The sequence below is a fragment of the Urocampus carinirostris genome, chromosome 20 (genome assembly GCF_059441175.1).
Source record: "Urocampus carinirostris isolate Australia breed hairy pipefish chromosome 20, RoL_Ucar_1.0, whole genome shotgun sequence".
Taxonomy (NCBI): Eukaryota; Metazoa; Chordata; class Actinopteri; order Syngnathiformes; family Syngnathidae; genus Urocampus; species Urocampus carinirostris.
Window position 1 is genome coordinate 2,818,571 of NC_142368.1, and position 24,898 is coordinate 2,843,468.

The window sequence follows — 24,898 nt, forward strand, 5'->3', positions numbered from 1 at the left end:
GAACATGGAGAGCCCAAATGACCTGAAGGCAATTTAACGGAAAAGAACATCGAGTACCAGAGCAATCTTGAAGGAGCCAGTTAAAAAGAAAAGAACATGGGGAACCCGAACGACCTTGAAGGGACCAATCCTAAGGGCGGCACGTAGCCGGCCTCCTTGAAAGACGCTGTTCCAAGATCTCGTTATTCATATTCAGGGGTGCGACCATCACGCTAATTTAGCTAATTCATGCTAGAAGATGCGTTCAAGATCCGTTCAAAATAACGAGCATGGATAGACACTTGAATGGAAAACGTACTTGTAAAATACTTGGGTTTGAAAAACAAAATCCGGGTTAACATAACCAGAGTTAATTAAGCCTAACCGTCTCGGCTGGTTTTGTTCAACACAAAGAAATGTGAATAATAGAAAATAGCAACTCAATTTGTATAAAGTAGTCCACTACTCAGATGCTAATTTTGCTAATTACAATATAAAAATTGGTAGTGGAATATGATTTTCTTCTTTTGTGTGAGCCTAATTTGAAAAACTACTTAGGATAAGTTAAAAAAATTGGACCTTTGTTTAAAATAACCCCGAGTTAATCTAACCCAACTTGCATGGCAGGTTTTGTTAAACGCAAATCATTTTTCTTGTAATTAAAACAAATTGTATCGTTTTATTTCAAAAAAAAAAAATATTGGGTCTTTGAGTTGTGGTGCCAGGGGGCACCAGGGCGCCCCCTAAGTACGGCAGAGGTGGCTGCGGACCTGGGTCATTATGATTTTTTTTTTCTTTGGGTTTATTTAACCCTACATCTAATTATTAACCTGGTAATAACATTGTTATAACCTAGTAATAACATGTTTTTTTTTAATAATTGCATATCAACAAAAATTAGCTCTCGGCTTGAAAAAGGTTGGAGACCCCTACTCTATAATAATAAAAAAATATTAATAAAAATATATATTTAAAAAAAAAATAACACACAATTCCGGTTTAAAATAATCCCGAGTTAATTGAACCTAACGTAAAATGCACACATAATCAGGCTAAACCACCAAAAACGAAAATCTTGACATTTAAAGTGCAAAAAAATACAAACACAGACCTTTTTGTTTCTTTCTGATGAAAATATAAAACTCACATGTTCTCTTTATTTGCTGCGTATACTGTAGATAAGATATACATCACTGGAGATTTGGATAAAAGCACGCGCGCGCACACAAAAATGGATGACTGGAGGATCACCCCCCAAAAAAAAAAAATACAAAAAAAAAATCTACACAGCTTCTAAATCTATTTTCTCTATTTTGTACAAAATATCACCTCTAAACATTAATTTGGGGGACAAGAAATAAAAGTTGTATGTACACGTGTATAGGGGGACATAGCAGTAAAATAAAAAGTGTGTTTGTCATAGTGAGCCATGTAGGTTGACGTTGGATCACTCAGAAGTAATCAGTGGGGAAAAAAGGAGGGGCGGTATTAAAGCTTATTATAAAAGGGACAGTATCCAGCAATCAGACAATAGTGACTTATATACAGTTCGCACATTCAATTTAGTGGTAGGGGGAAAAAAAGAGTGGGGGTACGCAAAAGAAGCTCCTTAGAATGGGCGATGGGATTGTGTTTTTAGTATTAACGTTCAAGTGTAATCAGGAAGTGCTTCCTCGCCCCCCTCCCCCTTGCCGCAAAAGGGGTCTCATAAGCAAAGGCGTGTGCTAAGGAGGACTATTTTGATCACCCGCCCCTTTAAAAAAAAAAAGGCACTGCGAAAAATAAATACAAATGAAAAGGTGCGTTTGAGGTCTTGTATAAAAATAGGAAAAAAAGCATACCTGGGGAGGGGGTTGGAGAGGGGTGAGAGTTAAAGATTGTCCCATTGTGGCGCTGTCTCTCGGGGATTTGATTAACAACCTGTCTCCTGAAAAGGATAGTGATTAAAAAGTCTTTTTAAGGAGCTCTCGGGATGTCGCGCTACTCTTTAAAGGGACAGTGTGTAATATTGGACGGCGAGATGTCACCGCTAAGGAGATTACAATATATGGAGACGCAAAGGGAGCTATCCCAGGGCGCGTACACCTTTTTCTCAGCCGAAGGACGATTCGTAGGGCAATGGCGTACAAACTAATGCCAGTTGCCGTTAATCACGGTGGAAGAAGAGACGGCAAAGTGAAGCCACCAGAGAGCAGCGTGGGAGTCATTTTCAAACAGACACATGGCGACAGTTTCAAGCATTTACAAGCACTACACCCAAAATTCCCGCCTCATACAACCCCTGAAAACAACACTAAAAGTCAAGCACTTTCGAGGATTTCAAGCGCCCGTACGGACGCTGCAAGCCACTATTTTTATTGCTTTCTGCAATAAAAAAAGAAATAGAAAAGGAAGAAAACAAAGGAAAAAGAGGGAAGATTGAGGGGAGTAAAGAAATAAAAGATTGAAAAAAGATATGAAAACAAGGAAAAAAAGAAACTACTTAAAAAAAAAAAAACAAAGGAAAGGGAAAATCAAGAAAAAAGGAGAAAAAAAACATTGTTGAAAACGGAAAAAATATGAAAAAAGGTTTGCTTTTTAGTCACAGAGTCTCCATACTTTGCATTCTTCCTTGTGCTTTGTAGCACTCCTTTACGGTTGAACGACACACTACAGTGACATCCAGTGGTCAAATATGACACACTGTCCCTTTAAGACATTTTTAATGTTTTTTCTGTGAAAGCGCATGACTTTCAGACGGTAAAAAAAGGGAGCACCTGAGACAACCACAAGGGGGCAGCGCAGCCCAATAAAAACCAAGAGGAAGGGAGTTGTGAAGTTTTGCGAGCTACCCAGTGGCCGCTTTGTGGGATCTAAGGGTTGTGCTGGAGGGGAAGTAGGGGGTTGGGGGCGGGGGGTGTCAAAGATGTGGGCGGGGGGTCCATCCGCGGCCCCGCTAATGGCCGTCGTGCGTGGTCAACATCTCCTCGGCTCGCCGGTGCAATTCCAGCGCCGTGAGGGTGGAGATGTCCTTGGGCAGTTCCGATTTCCTCCGCATCAGCGGACGCTCTCGCCGGTGGTCTTTCGGCAGCTGGGACGAGAAATATCGTAAGTATCGGCGTTAGGGATCGGCCCAGGCCATCGGGCGGGATATCAACGGGTGAGGGAGGAATCGGTTTCGATATGTTTTGAATGTTTTTTGAGGTCTTCATCCGATCACAGGATCTCAAGAACATTGATTGAGCAGTATCGGTAGTGATATTGATATCATTTTCAAATGCAGGTACTGATCACGATTATTGATCGGAAAGGAGGCCGATAGTCCCGATGCAAAGCACCCCCCCCACGCAAACCTTGGCTAAGACGTAAAAAAAAAAAAAACGGCTTGCCCAAAATGATAATTTCAGTAGCAATAGACCGGTATCATTTCTTACAGGGCCGATACTGATGAATTATTAGTAAAAAGGAAATTTTATAGCCAATATTTTCCAACGCAACACATTTTTTGGGTCTTTATCTAAGGCAGGGGTTGCAAACTTGTGATAGTTTGAGGCCCCGGCCTTAATAGAAAGTCTAAAGGGACAGTGTGTATTGTTAAGCGCCCCCTGGTGGAAAAATATATAATTCTTTAAAAAAAGGACATACTGATTTAAAAAATAATTAAAATATATGAACTATGAATTAAACGTCTGTATTTTAAATACGTGGAGGAATTTAAATGAATTTTACTTAACATTAGCCTCAATTAGAGGAACCTGACATCATTGCTGGCCATCTTGCTGCTACGCGTACCCCTAAAACCATCTTCCTTTATCTTTTTCCCTTTCATCTTTTTTTATTTCCTTTTGTTTTCTTTCTTTTTAGCACTCGTTTTTGGTTGCAAGATCCAGGGGTCAAATAATACACGCTGTCCCTTTGATGCAAGTGGAGGCCGCGCAAATTACGGAAGCATTTATGACAGATTATTTTCACATTAACTCTTGACATTTTATTTATATTCATAATGTTGCAACATTGTCTCTAACTGAACAGAACATGAAAATGAGGCAAGCCAGGATATGTTGCTACAGCAACGAGCTTTAACTGAACAAAACCTAAGAAAATAAAGAGGACGCAGTTATGACGTTGTGTGTGTGAATGGGCAAGTGTGAAGTACACTGTAAAGCACTTGGGGGCGTACTCCATTGAGAATCAATGTTGCCCCCCTTTGAGTTCATACCGTGTACAACCTCCTTTTGCTGTTTCTATACATTTGGCTAATCCTGAAACAGAAAATTTTACCCATTCTTCCTTGCAAAAGAGCTTTAGTTCTTTAAGGTTTGTCGGTGGTTGTTTATGCAAAGCATTTTTCAGATCTTTCCACAAAATGCTCTATATTGACAGTGGGGATGGTGTTTTCAGGGTGAAGTGCAGTGTTGCTCTCCCGCCAAGCGAAACGTTTTGCGTTCAGCCCAAAAAGTGAAATTTTGGTCTCATCTGACCAGAGCATCTTGTTCCACATGTTATTCGTGGTATCCTTTCAGAAAAGGCTTACATCTCGCCACTCTTCCATAAAGGGCAGATTTATGCAGAATATTTATGCACAGATTGCCCCACTTCAGATGTGTATGCCTGTAGGTTATTCAATGTGATCATGGGCCACTTGGTCGCTTCTCTGATTAGTTTTCTCCTTTTTTGGCCTGAAAGTTTAGAGGGACGGCCAGGTCTTGGTAGGTTTGCAGTGGTTTTTATGCTCTCTCTATTTGGATATTATTGCTCGCACAGTGCTCCAGGACATGTGTAATATTACTAAATTTATTTTTTTCGACAAATTAATCTATTGCGGTCTTCATAATGCTGTCTGTTCTCTTTCCCCAGACCTCCGAACCCATCCCAGAGCCGGTTCATTTAAACTGAGACGTAATGATTCACTTGTTATGGTTAGTCATTTGGGTTGACATTGGATCATTCAGATAAGTGGGCTATAATTTTATTAGGCAGTGTCATCCAATGTACTTGATTGACTGAGAAGGGCCATGTGGTGTGGTTTCTCACCAGCGTGGCCTCCTCAGCTACTGTCTTTTTCAGCAGACCCACGTCGTCTAGCGACGGCCCGTCCGTCTCCATGTCCGTCAGGTCGCCGGATCCCACGGGATCCGTGTACGTCAGGAACTTTGCCAGATACGGGAAAAAAAAGAAAAAGAAAAGCAATTAAAACCGTGTTCCCCACCACAAATACCTCCACCAGTCTAAGACTTTCGCCGACCTGTGGGTTGGATTTAGCCAGGTTCTCAATCTTGAGCCAGGCTTCTTCTCGCTCCTTCCATTTGGCTTTTTCTCTGAGGACCAGAAAAACAAAATCCTTATCGACCCCCATTTCGATTTGATGAGGTGGAGCAGTGGTTCTCAGGCGGGGTAATAGCGCCTCAAGATGTAATTTAAGGCATTACAAGGGGTACTTGAGATAGAAAAAGGAGAAAACATTTCAAATCAAAGCAAAAAATTAGGATTTAAAATGATTGCTTCATTGGTTGATACTTTTGCTAAGTGTAAGGATTTTTTTTCTTATTTTTAATTTAATTTTGGTTATTTCATATTTAAATAATCATGGATTTTTTTATGTTTTTTTTTTTTAAATAATTTGATTTTTTTTTTCATGTTTTAGTCAAAGAAAAGTCTTGAAATCAGAAAAATTATATGATAAATATTTCATCCATTATTTATAATATTTTATGACCTTTTCAGATGTATATATATTCTTTTCTATTTTTTTATAAAATAATAACAAATACAAATAAATATTAAAAATTATTCCAAGTATTTTTCTCGGATTTTTTAAATAAAAAACAAAAAACAAAAGTATGTTTTACTAAAATAAGAACAAAGGAATACAATTATAATATTAAAAAAACTTTAGTCAAAGAAAAGTCTTAAAATGAGAAAAATTATACGACAAATATTTCACCAATTATTGATATTATTTTATGACTTTTTCAGATTATATATATATATATATATATATATATATATATATATATATATTAGATTTCTATTTTTTTTTATAAAAAAATAACAAATATAAATAAATATTTAAAATAATTTTAACTATTTTTCTCAAAATTCTATTGTTTTATAAAAACAAAAGTATGTTTTACTAAGATAAGAACTAAGGAATACAATTACAATATTTAAAAAAAACTTTTTTAAAAGGTTTTTTAATATGAAAAAAAAAATCAAAAATACAAATTACCTTTTCATAACCGTTTTCTGGTAAAAAAAAAATTATTATTTCAAGAAAAATAATTAATACAACTTCTCAACCTGGGACTTTTAGGTTAAATGCAAATGAACACCAAAAAACAAAACCAATGGCTCACTTGCTCTTCTCTGCCCTGAACTGCTGCGTGCAATCATCAAACAACTTCTGGTTCATCTCCATAAAAAGCTTGAGAGCATTGTAGATCAAACCGTGGATGGTCCTGCAAACACGAGCGCAACTCGTAACGTTTCCTTACGATAAAAACCAGCGATTATTTCCTCGATCTGCTCCACGGACTTGTTCCAGTGCGTCTTGGAGTTCCTGTAGAGCGCCGGGAACATGATGGGCAAGATCTTGGCGGCGTTATCGCTGATGAGGCTCATGATGTACTCGTTGTTCCAGTAGTAGAGGGCCCGTTCGGCCACCTGGAGCGCGGGGGTATCGGGTTGAGCGTGAAGCGTGACGGTACTCGGCGCGGAGACGGCCACCGACCTGGAAGTGCGGGCTGGACACGCATTTGGCCAGCTGACGGAAGAGCGGCTCCATGACTTTGACGAACTCGGACGGCTCGATCACGTCCAGGATCTCCTCCAGTTCGTTGAGGAACATGACTTCTTTGGGGCTGTGGGTTTTGGGCCAGTACTTCAATAAAGCCATGACCGTCTGCACACAAATTGAGGAAATTCTCTCAGGAAAAAAACACCAGAATACATTTTTCAAAATGTATGTCAATGCATTTCCAAAAGTGGCCCGTTTGAAGAAAAAACAGTTTACAGCTCTAAAACCTTTGCAACCGTGTGTTTTGCATTGGCCACATTTTAGTTCTTGTGAAAGAGTTGTAAATGTTGGACTTTTCCTTTCAGAAATCAATCACTGAGTGAGCACACTTGCACGTGATAATCGCACGTAAAAATGGATCCCAGGTTGCATTTGCTCATGTTTATTTTCGGCTCTGATTTGAATACGCATCGTAAACATGAATACATTTAAGAAGGATATGTGATAGTTATAGAAGCTAAAACGGGAAAATATAGTTGAGAAGATTCTAATAATTCGTTTTATTAGTAGCGCAACTTGGTCGTGTTCCCTCCAACCTCCTTAGAATGTGCGCGCAATACCGGAGAGCTCGACCAAGATCAGTTGCATGGTTGTTCCTCACTATATTACATTTTCATTTTCTACAGAAGTAGTAGGACCATTAGGTCATTTCTCCTCTCTCTATAGAAGTGGTAGAACAACTTAGTTGAGTTATCTCACCACCTCTCAATAACTGGAAAACCCAGCTAAGATAATTTGCATGGATGTTTCTCTTTACAATATTTTGATTTTTCTATAGCAGTAGTAGGACCATTAGGTTGTCCCCTCTTCCTGTAGAAGTGATAGCACAACTTAGTTGTGTAGTCTCACTACCTCTCCATAATGCGCGCGAGTCACTGGAGAATCCAGCTAAAATTAGTTGCATGGATGTTTCTCTTTAGCATATTTTGATTTTTCTATAGAAGAAGTAGGACCATTACGTTGTGTCTCCTCATCGTATAGAAGTGGTAACACAACTTGGTCGTGTATTCTCGCTACCTCTCCAAAATGTGTGCAAGTCACTGGAAAACCCAGCTAAGCTTAGTTGCATTAATGTTTCCCTTTAGAATTTTTGATTTTTCTATAGAAGTAGTAGGATCATTAGGTTGTCTCCTCTTCCCATAGAGTTGTCACACAACTTGGTCGTGTATTCTCACTACATCTCCAAAATGTGCACAGGTCACTGGAAAACTCAGCTAAGATTAGTTGCATGGATGTTTCTCATTAGAAAATCTTGATTTTTCTATAGAATTAGTAGCACAACTTGTTGTGTCTCCCCTCTACCTCTACTTGTGTGTGAGACACTGGAGAACTTGGCCAAGATTAGTAGCACGGTTGTTCCTCACTATAGTATTTTTTTATTTTCTATAGAAATAGCAGTGCTACTTGGTTGTGTCTCCTCTCTACCTTTATGTAATTTTTTACATAATTATTAGCACAATTTGGGGGTGTCTTCTCTCTACTTCTACGAGTGTGTGCAAAGCGCTGGAAAGCTCGACCAAGATTAGGTGAAAGGATTTTCATATTTAGAAACATTTTTGATATTCAATAAATTTAGAAGCCAATTTGGCCGTGTCTCCTCTCAATCTCTCTGTGACCGGTGTCAAACCTACCTTTCCTCTCTAAAGTACTTGAAAAAGTAGTGGCACAGCAGCTAAATGTTTTCATATCCGAGAATAACCTTTTTGAATCCATGCAATCAGGATTCAGGGCTAACCACTCTACTGAGACAGCTCTGATCAAGGTAACAAATGATCTCCTACTGGCAATGGATTCTGGCGCTTCATCACTTTTGCTGCTGCTGGATCTTAGTGCTGCTTTTGACACAGTGCGCCACAATTTCCTACTAGAACGGTTGGAAAAATGGATTGGTCTCTCAGGAACCGTCCTCTCGTGGTTCAGATCCTACCTCTCAGATAGGACGCACTGTGTTAAATATGGTGAAATGACATCTGAGCCCTTTAATGTTACCTGCGGTGTTCCGCAGGGTTCAGTGCTTGGCCCCCTTCTTTTCAGTATTTACATGCTTCCATTAGGTGATATTATTCACAAGTACAATATCAGCTTCCACTGCTACGCAGACGACACTCAACTATATCTTCCGTTGGAGGAATCTCACACACTAATCTGTGGAAATTTGGAGGCCTGCCTCATTGAGATAAAAGAGTGGATGTCACTCAATTTCTTGCGTCTTAACTCTGAAAAGACCGAAATGTTAGTCATTGGTCCATCTAAATGCCGTGATATATTCTCAAAAACTGCTGTGAACATTGACAAATGTCACATCACACAGAGTGACTCAGTTAAAAATTTAGGTGTCATATTTGACCCTGATCTATCCTTTGAAACGCATGTAAAGAAAACTACTAGAACCGCTTTCTTCCATCTTCGTAACATTGCTAAAATCCGTTCAATACTGTCTCAGTCTGATGCGGAAATTATAATTCATGCGTTTGTCACCTCCCGTCTCGATTACTGTAATGCACTACTCTCTGGTCTCCCGAAGTCTAGAATCAAGTCACTTCAGCTGGTACAAAATGCCGCAGCGAGGCTTTTAACTAGGACAAAAAAGTACGATCACATAACACCGATTTTGGCTAACCTGCATTGGCTCCCAGTTAGCCATAGATGTGATTTCAAGGTTCTCTTAGTATTGTACAAAATCATACATGGACTTGCTCCCTCTTATCTTTCAGATCTGATTTGCCCCTACGTCCCGGTCCGAAGCCTACGATCTGAGAGTGCCGGTCTTCTGGTGATCCCAAGAGCAAAGAAGTGTTCTGCTGGTTCGAGAGCGTTCTCCATCCGGGCACCGGTGCTGTGGAATGCTCTTCCCCCTGAGATCCGATCTGCAACCTCAGTGGAAATGTTTAAATCTAAACTTAAAACTCACTTCTACTCCATAGCATATGAATAACCTACTCTTCTCGTCGGCTGAAAAAATAGTCTGTGTAATATAGTGTAATAATCTGTGAAGCCCTTTGAGACTCTTCGTGATTTAGGGCTATACAAATAAAAATGACTTGACTTGACTTGACCATAGACTTCGACCAAGATTAGAAGCAGGGATGTTTTCCATTTAAAAACCTTATATCTTTAAGTAGTACCACAACTTGGTCGCATCTCCTCTCTACCTGTCTGTACTGTGCGCAAGTCACTGGATAACTCAGTCAAGATAAGTTGGATGGATGTTCCTCTATATAATGTATTTGGATTCAACAGAAGTAATGGCATCATTTAGTTATGTCTCCTCTCAACCTCTCCGAAATTTTCTGTTTGAGTATGACAACTTAGTTGTGTCCCCTCTCAACCTCTTAGAAAAGTGCGCCAAGCACTCAAGTTTAGTTAAATGGATGTTCCTCATTAGAATTTACTGTAGTTGGACTTTCTATAAAAGTGGAGCCACAACTTGGTCGTGGCTGCTCTTTACCTCTCCATTATGAGGGCGAGGTACAGGCGAGCTGGGCCAAGATGAGTTGCATGAACGTTGCTCATTAGAATATATTTGGATTTTCTATAGAAGTAGTGAAAGTATTGAAGCACTGGTATACTGTTTAGAAGTGACACATTTTCACATGACGAACACATATATAAAAATGTTTTTCGGTATCGGTTGGAAAAAAAAACAGTTGGCGTGCACCCCTACATATGATCCCACAGAGAATCTCAACTCACCGGTTCCGTGAGCGTGCTGTCCTTCTCGAGGAACTGTACCACGCAGTAGGCCAGCTAAACACAAACGAAACGTAAACAAGCAAGCTCTCGATTTCCAAGATGGCCGCCGGGTAATCGTACCTGCGGGTGGTAGACGCTCAACGATTTCACTTTGTGCAACGGCAGCAAAACTTTCAGCAGGAATATCTTGTGTTCTTCTTTTAAGGGCAACGCGAATCCGTTGATTATACTGTAAGGCGGGAAAAAGTGTTGTCGGGGGTTAAAATATAACAACATATCAAATTGAAAACTGTGAGTAAATGACCTTCTTATAAACTGATCATCAGAAAAGGTTACAATTTTCAAACTTATTCTTGTTGTTTCAGTGTTATTACAGTGTTATTACAGCGCTAATAGATTGTGGTCAAAAACAATCAGTCAACCACAAAAACAAGGGCACCCAATTTATGGGCTATTTCTTAAAAGAAAAATAATTTTAAAAGAGCTACTAGCTTGATATGTATTTTTTTTATTACGTAGGTACCATTTAATTTACGGTGTGATTATAAAAAAAAACAATGGTCTTATGTTGTTAATGTATGTGCAAATTCTAAAAAACAAACAGAAAACAAAGAGAAACCTGGCTACCAATTTGATATCCAGTTCTAACAAATCAATTGTGTTATTACTATGTTGTTACTATGATATTATTGTGTTTTAATTAGAAGTTGAGCTACAAGTTCAATCAGTCACAAGAGCTTATTTCTTCCATTTGAAATTACCTAGAAAATGACAATTCATTCCTGGGAATCGTGACCTACCCAGGTGTTCCTTGAAGAAAGTTGTTGACCATAGAACCCATTTTCCTCATTTCAAGTCCTACCAGTTTGATGTGCATGTAACAAAATTGTGTTTTTCCAATGTTCTTACTATGTTTTTAGTAGTACGGCTCAAATATCGGTCAGAAGCATTTTTTAATTCCCTAGTTAATTACAATAACTATTTTCAGACAGAGTTATTTTCAGAAAAAAGTTGTTGACCCCTGCTTTTAACCATAAAACCAATTTTCATTATCTCCAGTACAACCAGTTTGATACGCGCATGACAAAATGATTACTTTGTGATTACTACATTAGTACTGTGTTTTCTAATTAGTATTGCACTTAAATATCACACCTGCATTTTTCCAATTTCCGAGTAAATTACAATGGCTTTTTGGACGGTCAGCGCCCTAGGTTTGCATTGGAAGTGCCCAGGGGCTCCAGTTTTATGATCTGTGTTCTAAACCAAGGAACCAATTTTCATCATTTCCAGTACTACCAGTTTGATATGACAAAATGATTTATTATGTTATTACTATGTTAGTGCTTTTTAATGAGTAGTGCACTTAAATACCAGACACCTGCATTTAATTTGAATTCCCAGTAAACTACAATGACTTTCGGTACCGTCAGCTACCCAGGTTTGTGTAGAAAGTGACCAGGGGCTCAAAGTTTATGACCCGTGTTCTAAACCATTGAAAAAATTCCCGTCTTACCTGCCTAAAATTTCCAGTAGTTCAGCAATACCATTGTGATGTTCAGTCTCATAAATAAATCTGTAAAAATAAAAATGACATTTGAAGGGGGCGCCGAATACCTTTTTCACTTAAGTGCAGACTCACCTGTAAAATATGTTATTAATGTGTTTCCGAATATACGCTCGCAGTCCCAGGAACTTGCCGTAGATTCGATGCAGCGTAGTCTTTAAAAAATCTCTTTCCCTGGGGTCTTCGCTATCGAACAGTTCGAGGAGCTGAGAGCGGAACGAAAATGTCAAAAAAAAAATTGCACAAGAAATGGTGGGGAGCGGCTGGTTGCGCCTCACCTGCATTACAAACTTCTGGTCGATATATTTTTTGGCTACGTTGGGTTGGAAGTCTGTCGACTCCAAGAAGCGGAGGAAGAATTCGTAGACGAGCTGGAAAAAAAATGAAGGGTCGAACGTTTGAACTGAAGCTGAGAGGATTATGTTGAGGAGAAGGTACCTGAAGGTGCGGCCACGCGGCCTCCAGCGTGGGTTCGTCTTCCTCGGGGTCGAACTCGGCGCCCGTCGGGTTGGACGACGGCGGCAAAGTCCTGAACATGTTGACGGAAAACTGCGGGACGATAATATAAAATACCTTTGGATTTTATTTTGAAAAAGGGTGGCTCAAGTTCGAATTGGCATGGTCAAATATTGTGATTTTTGTTGACTGACAGATAAAAAAGAAATCCGCCTAAAAGTATTCCTGCAACGTTGGACACTCCTCTTTGTAATTCCCCTTTAAAAGTAAACAGATGATTTCCAGAACGGCTGATAGCCTCTGACCTTTGGATTGAGGCAATTCTCGGCCAATTGCAAGCTTATTTTCACGGTCCTCAGCCTGCCATAGCCTATGAATGCCTGTATTGAGAAAATGGACATGACCTACTTTGGTTTCAAAAATCTTTAGCCAGGAGTGACAGATTCACGTGATGAAATTCACGCCCTAAATGTATTCATGTTCACGATGCGTATTCAAATATTAGGCGAAAACAAACATGCGCAAATGCAACCTGGGACCCATTTTTACGTGCGCTTATCACGTGCAAGTGTGTACAATCAGTGAAAAGTCCAACATTTACAACTGTTTCACAATGACTAAAAAGTTTACAGGAACGTTAACAGAATAAATATTTAACTTACAATTTTTAAGTACAGACGCTCCTCTACTGACGACCATTCGACTTACATAAAACGGTAGAGAAGAAAGAAAAATTCGGGATGTGGAAAAATATCCAGACATTGCTGTTAGCTAGATTTTGTATTGTGTGCACCTTTTTCCGAGTACAGGACAGAAATGTAGTGTTTTTTTCTGCCACTACCGGCGTGTGGCGCTGTGAGAGCTCATCCAGCATCCACCCCGAAGAAGAAATCCAGCTTCCTCTTCTTAGTTCGTGTGTAAAACACACTATACTGTATCTCCAGCGCACTAAGAACTTTGACATTTTTTTGTTTAATATCGCATGCATCCATTCAATATGGTTGGTGTAAACCTCATGTGCTGTCCCTTCTCAAGGTTTTTGAGTTTTTCCTTGCCCTCATGTAGCTTTTAGATCAGGGGATGGTGCAATAATAGTAGTTTGCAATAATCTGTGGTCTGTGCAGCCCTTTGAGACTCTTTGTGATTAAGGGCTATACAAATAAACATGACTTGACTAAAGAAGAGGCGAGCCATTTCATTTAAAATGAAAGTAGGATAAGAAAGCTTAATGCGGTTGAGAAAATGGTCGGATCGCTATTTTTTGGCCACTTTTGAAGCCCATCTTTCAAAAGTGAGTTAAACTTAACTTTATTCATCTTTATAGAGCATATTCTTTTATAAAAGGTTTATTTTTTTAGTACAAAATAATACAGGTTACCTAAACATACTTATATAAACCTTCAACGAACAAAATCTCGTTTGTAAGTAGGGCAGCATCTGTATACCTCAAACCACGCACCCCCCTAAGGCTGCATTTTAAAAAAAAATGTCCACAAAAATCTGGAAAAAAAAAAAAAATCACCAGATTTTGCTTGCGTCACACTGCGAAGCGTCAGTCGAGCTGGACTTTGATGTTGAAAGCAACCGGAGGGTTTCAAAAGCCATTCAGTTTCCCTGATGATCGACTCTTTCGGACGCGTGGATCAAATGAAGCCCCACAAAAAAGGAAGGAGAGAAGGAGGGGAAGGAGGGCAAATTTGCAGCCGGGACGTCATACGCCATTGTGTCGGCTCTTTGATTCGACTTCAAAGGCCCCCGGTATTGAAAACGCAACATTTTAATGACCCCACCGACGCTAGCAAAGCATGCTAACGGGAGGGCGAATAGAATGCGAACAAAAAAACGGACTGACCACGTGGACGACTTCGGGGTAGATGGGCTCGGTGATGACGTTGCGGTTGTGCGTGATGTATTCCACCATTTCGCTGAGCGCCGCCCGCTTCACCTCTTTCCATTTCAGGTCGCTCAAAGGGTCTGAAACAAAGTCGAAGAGGACGCAGCACTGCCGCAGTTTCTGGATGAAGAGTTTCTCCTGCTCTGCGGGGGGAACGTCTGCGGAGGAGAAGGGTTTTGAATACTGGGGTGTCCAAACAGTGGGACGAGGACCTTAAGCGGTTCGTCGGGCTAATTTCGGTGGCTCAAAAACAATCCTGAAATGATACTACTAGAAATAGGTTTCATGAGTGTATAGTTGAAGCTTTGCTGTATGCTATATGAACAGCAGAGCATGTGTAAGAGCAGGGAGTGAGACAAGTGAGTGGTTCCCTGTGTTGACTGGTGTGAGACAGGGGTGTGTGATGTCACCATGGCTGTTTAATATGTAGATGGATGGTGTGGTGAGAGAGGTGAATGCAAGAGTTTTTGGCAGAGGTGTAGACATGATGGACAACAGTGGAACAGTGTGGCAGGTAAGTCAGTTGTTGTTTGCAGATGACACAGCGCTTGTGGCTGATTCTGAGGAAACATTGAGGTTGGTAACGGAGTTTGGAAGAGTATGTGATAGGCGTAAGTTATGTGTCAATGTTGGGAAGAGTAAGGTAATGAAGTGTTCACGTGATGGAGTGGGCATGACGTTAGAAATCAGGTTGCATGGACAAAATTCTGTGTGGGTTTTTTTTGTTATTTATTTCCCTTTTATTTTCTTTGTTATAGTATGTGTGTGTCTTGCTGTCGGTCACCCCTCTTGAGGGATATGACCAAGGTAGATAGATAGATTGATAGATAGTTGAAGCTGAGATGCAATGAACATAATTTACAATATTAGTAAATTTCCAGAAAAATTTTAGAAATACATTGGGGTTTCGGTTGAGAATAAACACAAAATCAGAAAAACAGACGAAAAAAGAACTCGAGAAAATAAAAGCAAAACGAAAAATCAAATATTAATAAATAAAAACAAATGACAAAATCAAACCCCCGCCCCCCAAAAAAAACAACAATCCCTTGAACAGAGATAAAAAAACGCCCCTAAAAAAAACAAAGAAACAAAAAATTAAAGAAAAACGAAATGTCCAAATCTATTTATAAACAATAAATCTGAAATAGAAAAAGACTAACACTCCCCACCAACAAAAACTTAAAAACAATACAAAAACCAAGGACAAAACCCGTAAGGAAAAAGTTTCAAAACAAAGACAAAAAACTAAATACTCATTCCCAAATAAACAAACCAAAAATAAGTAAATCTAGCTGAGAAACAAAACAAAACAAAAAAACAATAAGTAACAAAATCTAAAACACATACTCCCCAAAAAAACAAATAGAAAAAAAAAAAATCAAAGGAAGCAAAAGAAAAAGAGCAACATCAAATGCTAAAATTAAAAATAAAACAGAAAAAAAACGGAGAAACTGAACAGAATCAAAATCCAAAATGGACAAAAATCCAAACAATATCAAATACTCAAACCCAAATAAACAAAAAAAAAATACAAAATAGAACCAAAAAAACAAAAACATAATTAAAAAAAAATCCTAAATAATAATAAAAAAAAATAAAATAATAATCTAACACCCTAAGAAAAAAAAAATATCCAAACGAACAAAATTAAAACGCAAAACACAAAAACTAGATAACAAACCAAATCAAACAACCCAAAACAAAGACCGAAACCAAAAACTAAACTCCCAAAATCAAGACAACCTCCTTAAAAAAAAAACTACAATCACATTTAAAAGAGGTAAAAACAAAAAAACTGAACAACACCAATTTCAAAGACAAAAAATACAAAATCAAATACTCAAACCAAATAAGCAAAATTAAAAAGCAAAAAATAAAAATAAAAAAGAAACAAAAAAACAAACTAAATAAAAAAAACTAAATTAAAAAAAAAAATCATAAATGAAAATCACTTAATAAAAATAAACACCCAAAAAGACAAAACAAATACCCAAACCCAACCACACAAAATAAAAACGCAAAACACAAGAACAAGATAACAAAACCAAAAAACCAAGACCGAAGACAAAAACTAAACCCCCAAAACCTAGGCAACCCCCTTTTAAATAACCACAATTACATTAAAACAAAACTACTAAACAAAAAAAGGAAAAAAAAGAACCCAAACAATCATCCTAACAGCCCTAATCACAAATATCCTTTCTTAACTAAGCAAAACCAGAGAAGTGTTTCATTTCTAACCAGTCCACTTCGCCGATTTGCTAGTAACCAAGCGCCGCATTCATCGGTAAACTCACTCCCTTGTGCACTCGTCACAACTCTTGTAATCAATAATTCAGCGCTGATAAATGATGAAGAAGCGGAGCCACACCTGCCTTGGCGCGGCGCCTCTTTGGATTTGAAAAACGATTAGCGAACATATTGACCTCGCTGCATAACCAGTGGTGTCACCGTGGCAACCATCGGGTCGAGAGACGGGACTTTAGACCGGAGACGACAGGACGCCGATACTATTTATGTATGTTTGACGGCTCCAATTCAGGGATCGGATTTGATACGCATGCTGGGTACCTTAGAGAGATAATACAAACGCCCTTTTTGAAGCTGATCACTGCTTTCCGAGGGGACGAAAACACATCAAATATATCAGGTTATTACTATGTTATTACTGTTATTACTATGTTATTACTATGCAGTAATCTTAAGCGTTCAAGTTTGCAAATACACGAATCATGATGACAGAAAACAGATACTACAATACAAAAACACATCTTTTAAATATTTTTCATCATTTATGTTATCAAAACAAGTTCGCCTAGCCCCCAAAATTACAATCACTAGTAGGTTGTTTTTCGAACCGGCACTATTCAGCCGGACAATCTTTGAACAGTCTTTAATAAATTGAGCCTCCATGAAAGGTTTGCAGTGATTGGCGATCAGTGCCGCGACCTCGTTGCTCGCCTTTGTAGCATTTTCATTTGACTTGCGGGGTCTCGTGAAAAAGCGCTGCTATGCTATTAAATCTCCTTTTTATTATTTTGTCCCTGAAAGTCAGAAAATCAGGTCATGAGTGATGACTTCTTGCCATTTTTTCAAAACAACCCAAACTTTCAGTACCTGGAAATATCTATTATCTCCCAGAACTATGTGTATAGAAAATGTAATAACAGTTTAAAATGAAAAAGAAAACCCAAATCAGACTTGGATTTTTTTTTTGTTTAGGATTATGATGACGTATAGACTGGAACTGAACACATTGTAAGATAAGAAAAACAGTTTTTTGTTACTGATCACAAAGAAACTTTACAAGATTCATTACATAAGAACGATCTGCTCCAGACAAACGTGTTCCTTCATCCAATCCTCCACTACCAATGGAGATAACCCATGGTGGGAAGTTGCTCCCACCTTGAGGTTGCTTTGGAAAACTACTTTGATATAATTTCATTGAAATCAAAGTTTTTTTATCCAAAAGCCCGTCTGTCTTTTCCTTTTTCACTAAGTGGTTGAATTTTCCCTTTTAGCCCGACAGTCACGGTAATTTAAACAGCCCATGTCAATTGGGGGCGCCGGCGCCCCCAAGGTATTTAAAGGGTTAACTTCTCATAGAGAGCCAAGAGCAAAGTGCTACTCCCATCATTTGGTGAAAAATTAGGATTTTTGTTTTGGACACATTTATTTTATACTGGCGTCAACATTACTGCCGAGGCCGCGGGCCACTAAAAATTTGATCCCTGGCCGTAAGTGGCCCCCGGGCCGGATTTTGGACATGTCTGGTTTATGTATTTATATCTCTGCTGACTGAGCACCGTGCCTAATTGGGTTCATATAAGGCATTTTTAATAAAAAGATAATCTTTCAATGCACCCATTTCCTTTTGTTTATTATCATTCGACACATCATTAAATGAACTTCCTGCTAAATCTAAGAATAAACGAACAACTATTCGTTTGGTCGACTAATTGTTTCAATCGTCAGTGACTAGTAGACTATTAAAATGGCCGTTAGTTGCAGCCCATGTTGAAATAGGCTCTCTCCTCAACAAAAGCACCAACTTGCTGTAACTTCCAGGAAAGTAAATTAACAACTCTTGGAGTGGGGGGGAGGGGGTCCTCGTAAACATAAGGTGGAGGAAGTTCTGAAGCTGTGATTGAAGAACATTTTCTGCCAAACTAGAACATCATTTATAAGCAGGGTGTAAAAAAAACTTCCAGAAAGAACACTTTTTTTTTCATCCTTTTGAACAAAAATGTAATTGTCATAGCTTGTGATTTACCACATTTCCCAGACCATAAGGTGCACCTAAAATCCAACATATTTTTTCTAAGAAAAAAGCTTTGAAGCGTTCAATGCCTGTTCTTATATATTTTTACCGCACTGTTTCACGGCGGCTACTCCCCATATACACACTGTCATTCACAGGATACAGGAAGCAAGACTAGGAAGTGGGGGCTTCCTCAATGTGTGAACAAAAATCTGATCAAAGCCACTTTTGCAGTCTGATGGGAATTTCTCATATCAAAATCATTCCCAGAGGCTTGACACTGAATGATGAGCTGCCCCGAACCCTTTATAATACTTTTTGAAAATAAAACAAACTAAATGACACTTAATGAGCTAAACAGCGCCAAGCTAAATGAGCAACGAGTCTGCCGCCTGCTATGGGGCGAGGCCGTATGTCATACAAACACTATTTCTGGTCTTCTGCCGTGCATGCACATGACAGATGGCTGTCTGGAAGACGCAGCAGGAGCCCAGGTGGATGTGACAGAAACAGGAAGCGGCGACATCGGCAGCGCAAGATGCTAGCGTGGGCGGGACGCTAAACAACGACGCCAAATCGGAACAGTAAACTCAAAGATGGAAATTGGCGTCATAATTTAGACGATAGCCCGGATTGGGGATTTCAGTATCAATTCGGTTAGAACATATCCTGTATTGTCTGTCTTTCATGTTTTGTTTAGTTAGTTAGTTCTCCGGCATTGAAATCCAAGATTTCACAGTCATGGCAGTCTCATATAGGAATGTTTGTTGTGTTGTCTTATTTTCATGTTTTATTCTGAGCAATATGTAGTTCTGTCCACAGCCGAGTATCATTTTGTTCAGTTGGAATCAGTGAGTGTTCAAACATACACTGTGCTTTTTATGACTTTCATGTTTTGTTCGGTTTGGTTGATTAGTTAGAGCTCCAGCATTGAATATCATGGTCTAGCCATCATGCCAGCCACCCGTCTTTCCAGCTGGGAGAATGTTTGTTGCGTTGTCGTATTTTCATGTTTTGTTCTGTTAGAGCGGCTTGTGTTTGGAACAATCTGTAGTTCTATCCATGTGCAAGTAAGATCCCTGGATTATTTTCTTTTCGTGTTGTGTTCAGTTAGAGCGAGTTAGTGTACCTGCATATTGCATGTCCTCGTTTTCATCGCAGTCTTGTTCTATCCAAAGTGAGTTTAGTCATATTTTGTTCAGTTAGAAACAGTTAGTGTTCCAACATATTTTTAAATGCCTTTCTTCAAATTTTGTTCAACTAGAGGTAATTAATGTGCCTGCATGGTATTTTATGACCATGTCATAATGGCAGTCTCGTTCTGTCCATGAGCCAGCGTGTTTTTCGTGTTGCCGTTCTTGTTCAGTTACAGCTGGTTTGTTTCAGAACAATACGTAGTTCTATCCGCGTGTGGGTATGATCCCTGGATGCTTTTCCTTTCATGTTTTGTTCAGATAGAGTTAGTTGGTGTGTCTGCAGGATATTTCATGGCCTCGTTTTCATGGCGCTCTCGTTCCATCCAAAGTGAAGGAATGTTTCTTGTGTTGCCTTTCATGTTTTGCTCTGCTAAGCGCTGGCTGGTTTTGAAACATTCAGTAGTTCTATCCACACGCGAGTGTGTTCACAGCCTCTTCCGACTTTTAGGTTTCGTTTAGTTAGAATGAGTTGGTGTGCCAGCATATTCTTCAATGCCTAACCTTCAAATGTTGTTCAGTTAGAGCTAGTTAGTGTGCCTGCATGATATTTCATAGCCTCATCTTCATGGCACTCTTGTTCTGTCCAAAGTGAGGGAATGTTTCTGTGTGAATTTTCATGTTTTTTTCTGTTAACACGGGATGGTATTGGAACTTTATGTAGTTTTACGCATCAATATTTTCCCTGTGTTCACTTTAATTTTTGTTTTGTTCAGTTAGTGCTTCAACATAGCCTACAATGTCTTCTTCACATGTTTTATACAGTCAAAACTAGATCGTCTACCATGGTTAATTGTGTCGTCATCGAAGCACTATTGTTCTGTCTACGCGTAGTCTTCCTTTCCTGTTTTGTTCTGTTCTAACTAGTAGGTATCCCTCTCAGGTTAGGTAGAGTTAGTTTGTGTTGCAATATCAAGAGTCCCTTTTTCCTTTTCGGCTTTATTCATTAAGGTCTAGATAGCGTTTAAGCGTTATGTAGCAGGGATGTACAGTTCAGCCTGAGCTAAAGTAGCTTACAATCTGGAGATGCCAATCACAGTATAATATAATCAGCCCCTTTTCCACAAAAAGCAACAAAACAAGAACAGAAAGTCACTTCCTGAGGCTAGAAAGACCACAGTGGCTAGAATAGACTCTTATTCGACGTGGTCATTGGACGGCCACAATAAGGTGAGTCTTCCCTAAACTCAATGTCGGCAGTTCAACTCAGCTGAGTGTTCATTTTTTTAGGTTTTAAAGAGTTTAAGAGTTTTAAATACATACACATATGAAAAAAAAAAGGGGTCAGCTGATCTTGCCCACCTCCCTCTATATCAGAGTGTCACAGTCCTTTGTTAGAAGCGCTGGAGGCGACAGTCTATTTGCAGAGAGCAAGAGCTCTCAGAACAGAAGCCCACTGTCATTTTGTCCCCCTTTGGCAAATGTCGTGTATGCAAAATGGGCCAAAAACTTAACAAAATAGGGAAAACATGTTTTTAACTAGGCCACCATTCATTAAAGTTACACGTTTTGTTTTTATTCTTAACCGCACTAAAAGTGATAACAAATATTTACTGTTGGAATTAATTCTACCAATGTAACGTTTACTGAAATATTTCATGTAGAGTAAAAAGTTGACTCTTTTTAAATTTCGATTTTCATTCCTTTCATAATTTATTACCTTATTTCTCAAAATTTTATTTAATGCATTTTGTTCCTAAATACCCATCTTAATCATAGAAAATAATTTAAGATCTACAAATAAGGAAAGACCGCCATGTTGTTTTTATTTTCCAGTGTATAAAATCATCCTAAATTGCAAAATGTGAAATATTCTAATATTTAAAAAAAAAAGGGTTGTGAATGTTCTTGAATATGTAGCATCTCCTATTTTTAATGAACAGTTTCCTTAATTTAATCTAATGGAATTTTATTTCATTAGGCATCTAAACTACAGTCTGAGGGCTATATAGTTTTTCATAGGCCACAGCATTAACCAAATAATTTGCCTAACGTTTCATATATATATATATATATATATATATATATATATATATATATATATATATATATAGTTAGACATATATATCAAAGTACTTAAGGACAAAGTAAGCCTTAATTACACAGAACAGTTGACAAAATAATAGCAGCTAACAGCAAGCAATAGCCTGCAGCAGTGAGGCCTTTATGAGTGACTAGAAAAGGAAAATGGGGAAAAAAAGAGATGGCACATGTATTTTCACTTATTATTTGACTCAATGTTTCATTGAAATGAATGTTGTATTATTGCACCACTTCTGGACTAGTTTACAGGCTGGGGGCGTCGTTGCTGTCATGCACTATCGGGACAAATTTTCAACATGTTACCTAGTGTATACTATGTTTGTGTACTGTAATGCTAAATCTAATTCACCCTGGTCATCCTGAAAGGGGGATTACCACTTGTGAGGTCCCTTCTCAAGGTTTTTCTTTTTCCTCATGCTGAGGTTTTGAGTTGTTCCTTGCCCGCATGTTGGTTTAAAATCAGGTAATTGTGTAATTGTAATCCTGTGCAGTTCTTTGAGACATTTTTGTAATTAAGGGCTATATAAATAAATGTGACTTGACACCACTAAGAGTCGCTATAAAACACACACTGGGGCTTTAAGCAACTGAAATGTAAAACCGAGCTAAGTGGCCTTTCAAGACTAAGGGCTGCAAAGCGAGAACAACCGGGAGTGGATTTTTCTTGACACGCTAGGTGATAATTACTATTCCGTGATATAAAACCACCTAAAAACCTTGTCTCCTGGCAACAAAAGGTCTATACGGAAACCTGATCAGACTGTAAATGGCAGGAAGGTGCGCGCCGATTATTCCCGATTATGGATCAAGTGCATTAGCGCCTGGCAGGGAGCGTGATAAAAATGCATGATTTGGGACACAATTTGTAAACAAAAGGTAAGCTCCGTTATAAACCCGGCACGTCGCCGGCGAACATTGCGCAACACCAGGGCCGGCGGAATTAAAGCTTTATCTGGATTACCACTAAATATAGCCGCTTGGAATAAATCCAGCACAAAGTCAATACCGTGTATGTACCGCCCGCCCCCCTGTGTTTTTTCCGTGTGTCATCGGCTCGATATGAAAACGAGGGTGACGGGGACGGTTTGTTTTGACGTTCCCCTTGTTTCATTAACGCGACAGGGGAGGTTGAATACAGATTGAAACCCCTCGACTAGGGGGGGAAATGGACAGTAAGGAAGATTAAAGCGCAATTTAAGGTTAAGCGGTCCGATTGCATCATTGACGGAAAATCCCACGTTATGTAAATCCGGCGGGTGGATTTGCCGAGAGGGGAGTACCTTTGAAGGCGGGCAGTTTCTGCAGCTCCCGGTTGTTGCTCAGACTGAAGCGAGAGGAACTCTGGCGCTTGTCCTTCTTGACGGGAGTCTGGGACCCCGGCTGCTTGCCCTTGAGGAGTTGGGTGGTCGGGGGGACGCTATTGCCCGTCTTCCTGTTGGAGCCCTGGCGAGAAGACCAAAGAAAAACAAATGTTACATTAGAAGAATCCATCCTGTCACCAATTTACTCGAATATCATGTTCAATGCATCTCTATCCAAGATGCATAAAATGGACATAACTCTGCAATTGATTTCTCCAAAATTATGCATACATACTAATCGATCATCAATGATCACCCGACCAAATTACTAGTTATTGCATTTCAACACTATATAAAAAATCCCGCACAGGACTCAATCTTGTGACCAATTTACTCACATATGCAACCGCAGTGTGCAATTCATCACTGTACCATATGCATACAATCGAAAAATATCGCAATACTTAACAGAACTCAACCCTGTGACCAATTTACTATACTCGCATATGTGACCATCATGTACATCGTGCAATATATCTCTAGTTTAAAAGCAGACAACAGAAAATATCATAATAATACTATACTTGCGTATGTGACTGCCATGTGCAATATGACCACCAAAAAAATAATGCTCAGGACTTGCCCCTCTAATCCAGGGGTCGAGAACCTATGGCTCGCGTGCCACATATGACTCTTCTTACGAGTACACCTTGCTAGGAGACTCAATTGAACATGCGCAATTATCTCCAAGAGCAATGCATTCATACTGAATGCATACAACAGAAAACAAATATGACTTTATATATATATATATATATATATATATATTATATATATATATATATATATATATACTGGACTGTCTCAGAAAATTAGAATATTGTGATAAAGTTCTTTATTTTCTGTAATGCATTTAAAAAAACAAAAATGTCATACATTCTGGATTCATTACACATCAACTGAACTATTTCAAGCCTTTTATTGTTTTAATATTGCTGAATTTGGCTTACAGCTTAAGAAAACTCAAAAATCCTATCTCAAAATATTAGAATATCATGAAAAAGTATACAAGTAGGCTATTCAACTAATCACCTGAATCATCTAATTAACTCGAAACACCTTGCGAGGGTTTCCTGAGCCTTAAAAACACTCAGCTTGGTTCAGTAAACTAATTCACAAGTATGGGAAAGACTGCTGATCTGACTGCTGTCCAGAGGACCATCATTGATACCCTCTTGATAAAGGGTAAGACACAAAAAGAAATTTCTCAAAGAGCAGGCTGTTCACAGAGTGCAGTTTCAAAGCATATCCACAAAAAGTCTGTTGGAAGGGAAAAATGTGGCCGGAAACGCTGCACAACCTAGAGAGATGACCGCAGCCTTAACAAAATTGTGAAGAAGAGCCGCTTCCAGAATTTGGGGGAGCTTCAAAGACAGTGGGCTGAAGCTGGAGTCCAGGTATCAAAAGCCACAGTTCACAGACATGTCCGGGAAATGGGCTACAATAGCCGTATTCCCATGGTCAAGCCAATTCTGAACTCAAGACAACGGAAGAAGCGTCTGACTTGGGCTATGGAGAAGAAGCACCGGACAGTTGCAGAGTGGTCCAAAGTCCTCTTTTCAGACGAAAGCAAGTTTTGCATTTCATTTGGAAGTCAAGGCGCCAGAGTCTGGAGAAAGGCTGGAGAGGAGCAAAATCCAAGTTGCTTGAAATCCAGTGTGAAGTTCCCA

At 39.1% G+C, this 24,898-nt stretch overlaps 1 protein-coding gene across 1 annotated transcript in view; it reads right to left on the bottom strand.

Moving 5' to 3' along the window:
- Positions 1 to 1,091: 1,091 nt before the first annotated feature.
- LOC148346002 (serine/threonine-protein phosphatase 2A 56 kDa regulatory subunit gamma isoform-like) overlaps positions 1,092 to 24,898 on the bottom strand; it is a 30,576-nt gene continuing 6,769 nt past the window's right edge. Inside the window, exons 3-16 of the mRNA XM_088324970.1 lie at positions 23,148 to 23,310; positions 14,323 to 14,522; positions 12,453 to 12,563; positions 12,293 to 12,385; positions 12,090 to 12,220; positions 11,964 to 12,023; positions 10,568 to 10,676; positions 10,448 to 10,501; positions 6,689 to 6,859; positions 6,494 to 6,621; positions 6,315 to 6,416; positions 5,204 to 5,276; positions 4,993 to 5,109; positions 1,092 to 3,049 (exon numbers count right to left, since the gene is read on the bottom strand). Coding sequence (XP_088181096.1) covers positions 2,915 to 3,049; positions 4,993 to 5,109; positions 5,204 to 5,276; positions 6,315 to 6,416; positions 6,494 to 6,621; positions 6,689 to 6,859; positions 10,448 to 10,501; positions 10,568 to 10,676; positions 11,964 to 12,023; positions 12,090 to 12,220; positions 12,293 to 12,385; positions 12,453 to 12,563; positions 14,323 to 14,522; positions 23,148 to 23,310 — 1,647 coding nt within the window. The 3' untranslated portion in view covers positions 1,092 to 2,914. The remainder of the gene's footprint in view (positions 3,050 to 4,992; positions 5,110 to 5,203; positions 5,277 to 6,314; positions 6,417 to 6,493; positions 6,622 to 6,688; positions 6,860 to 10,447; positions 10,502 to 10,567; positions 10,677 to 11,963; positions 12,024 to 12,089; positions 12,221 to 12,292; positions 12,386 to 12,452; positions 12,564 to 14,322; positions 14,523 to 23,147; positions 23,311 to 24,898) is intronic.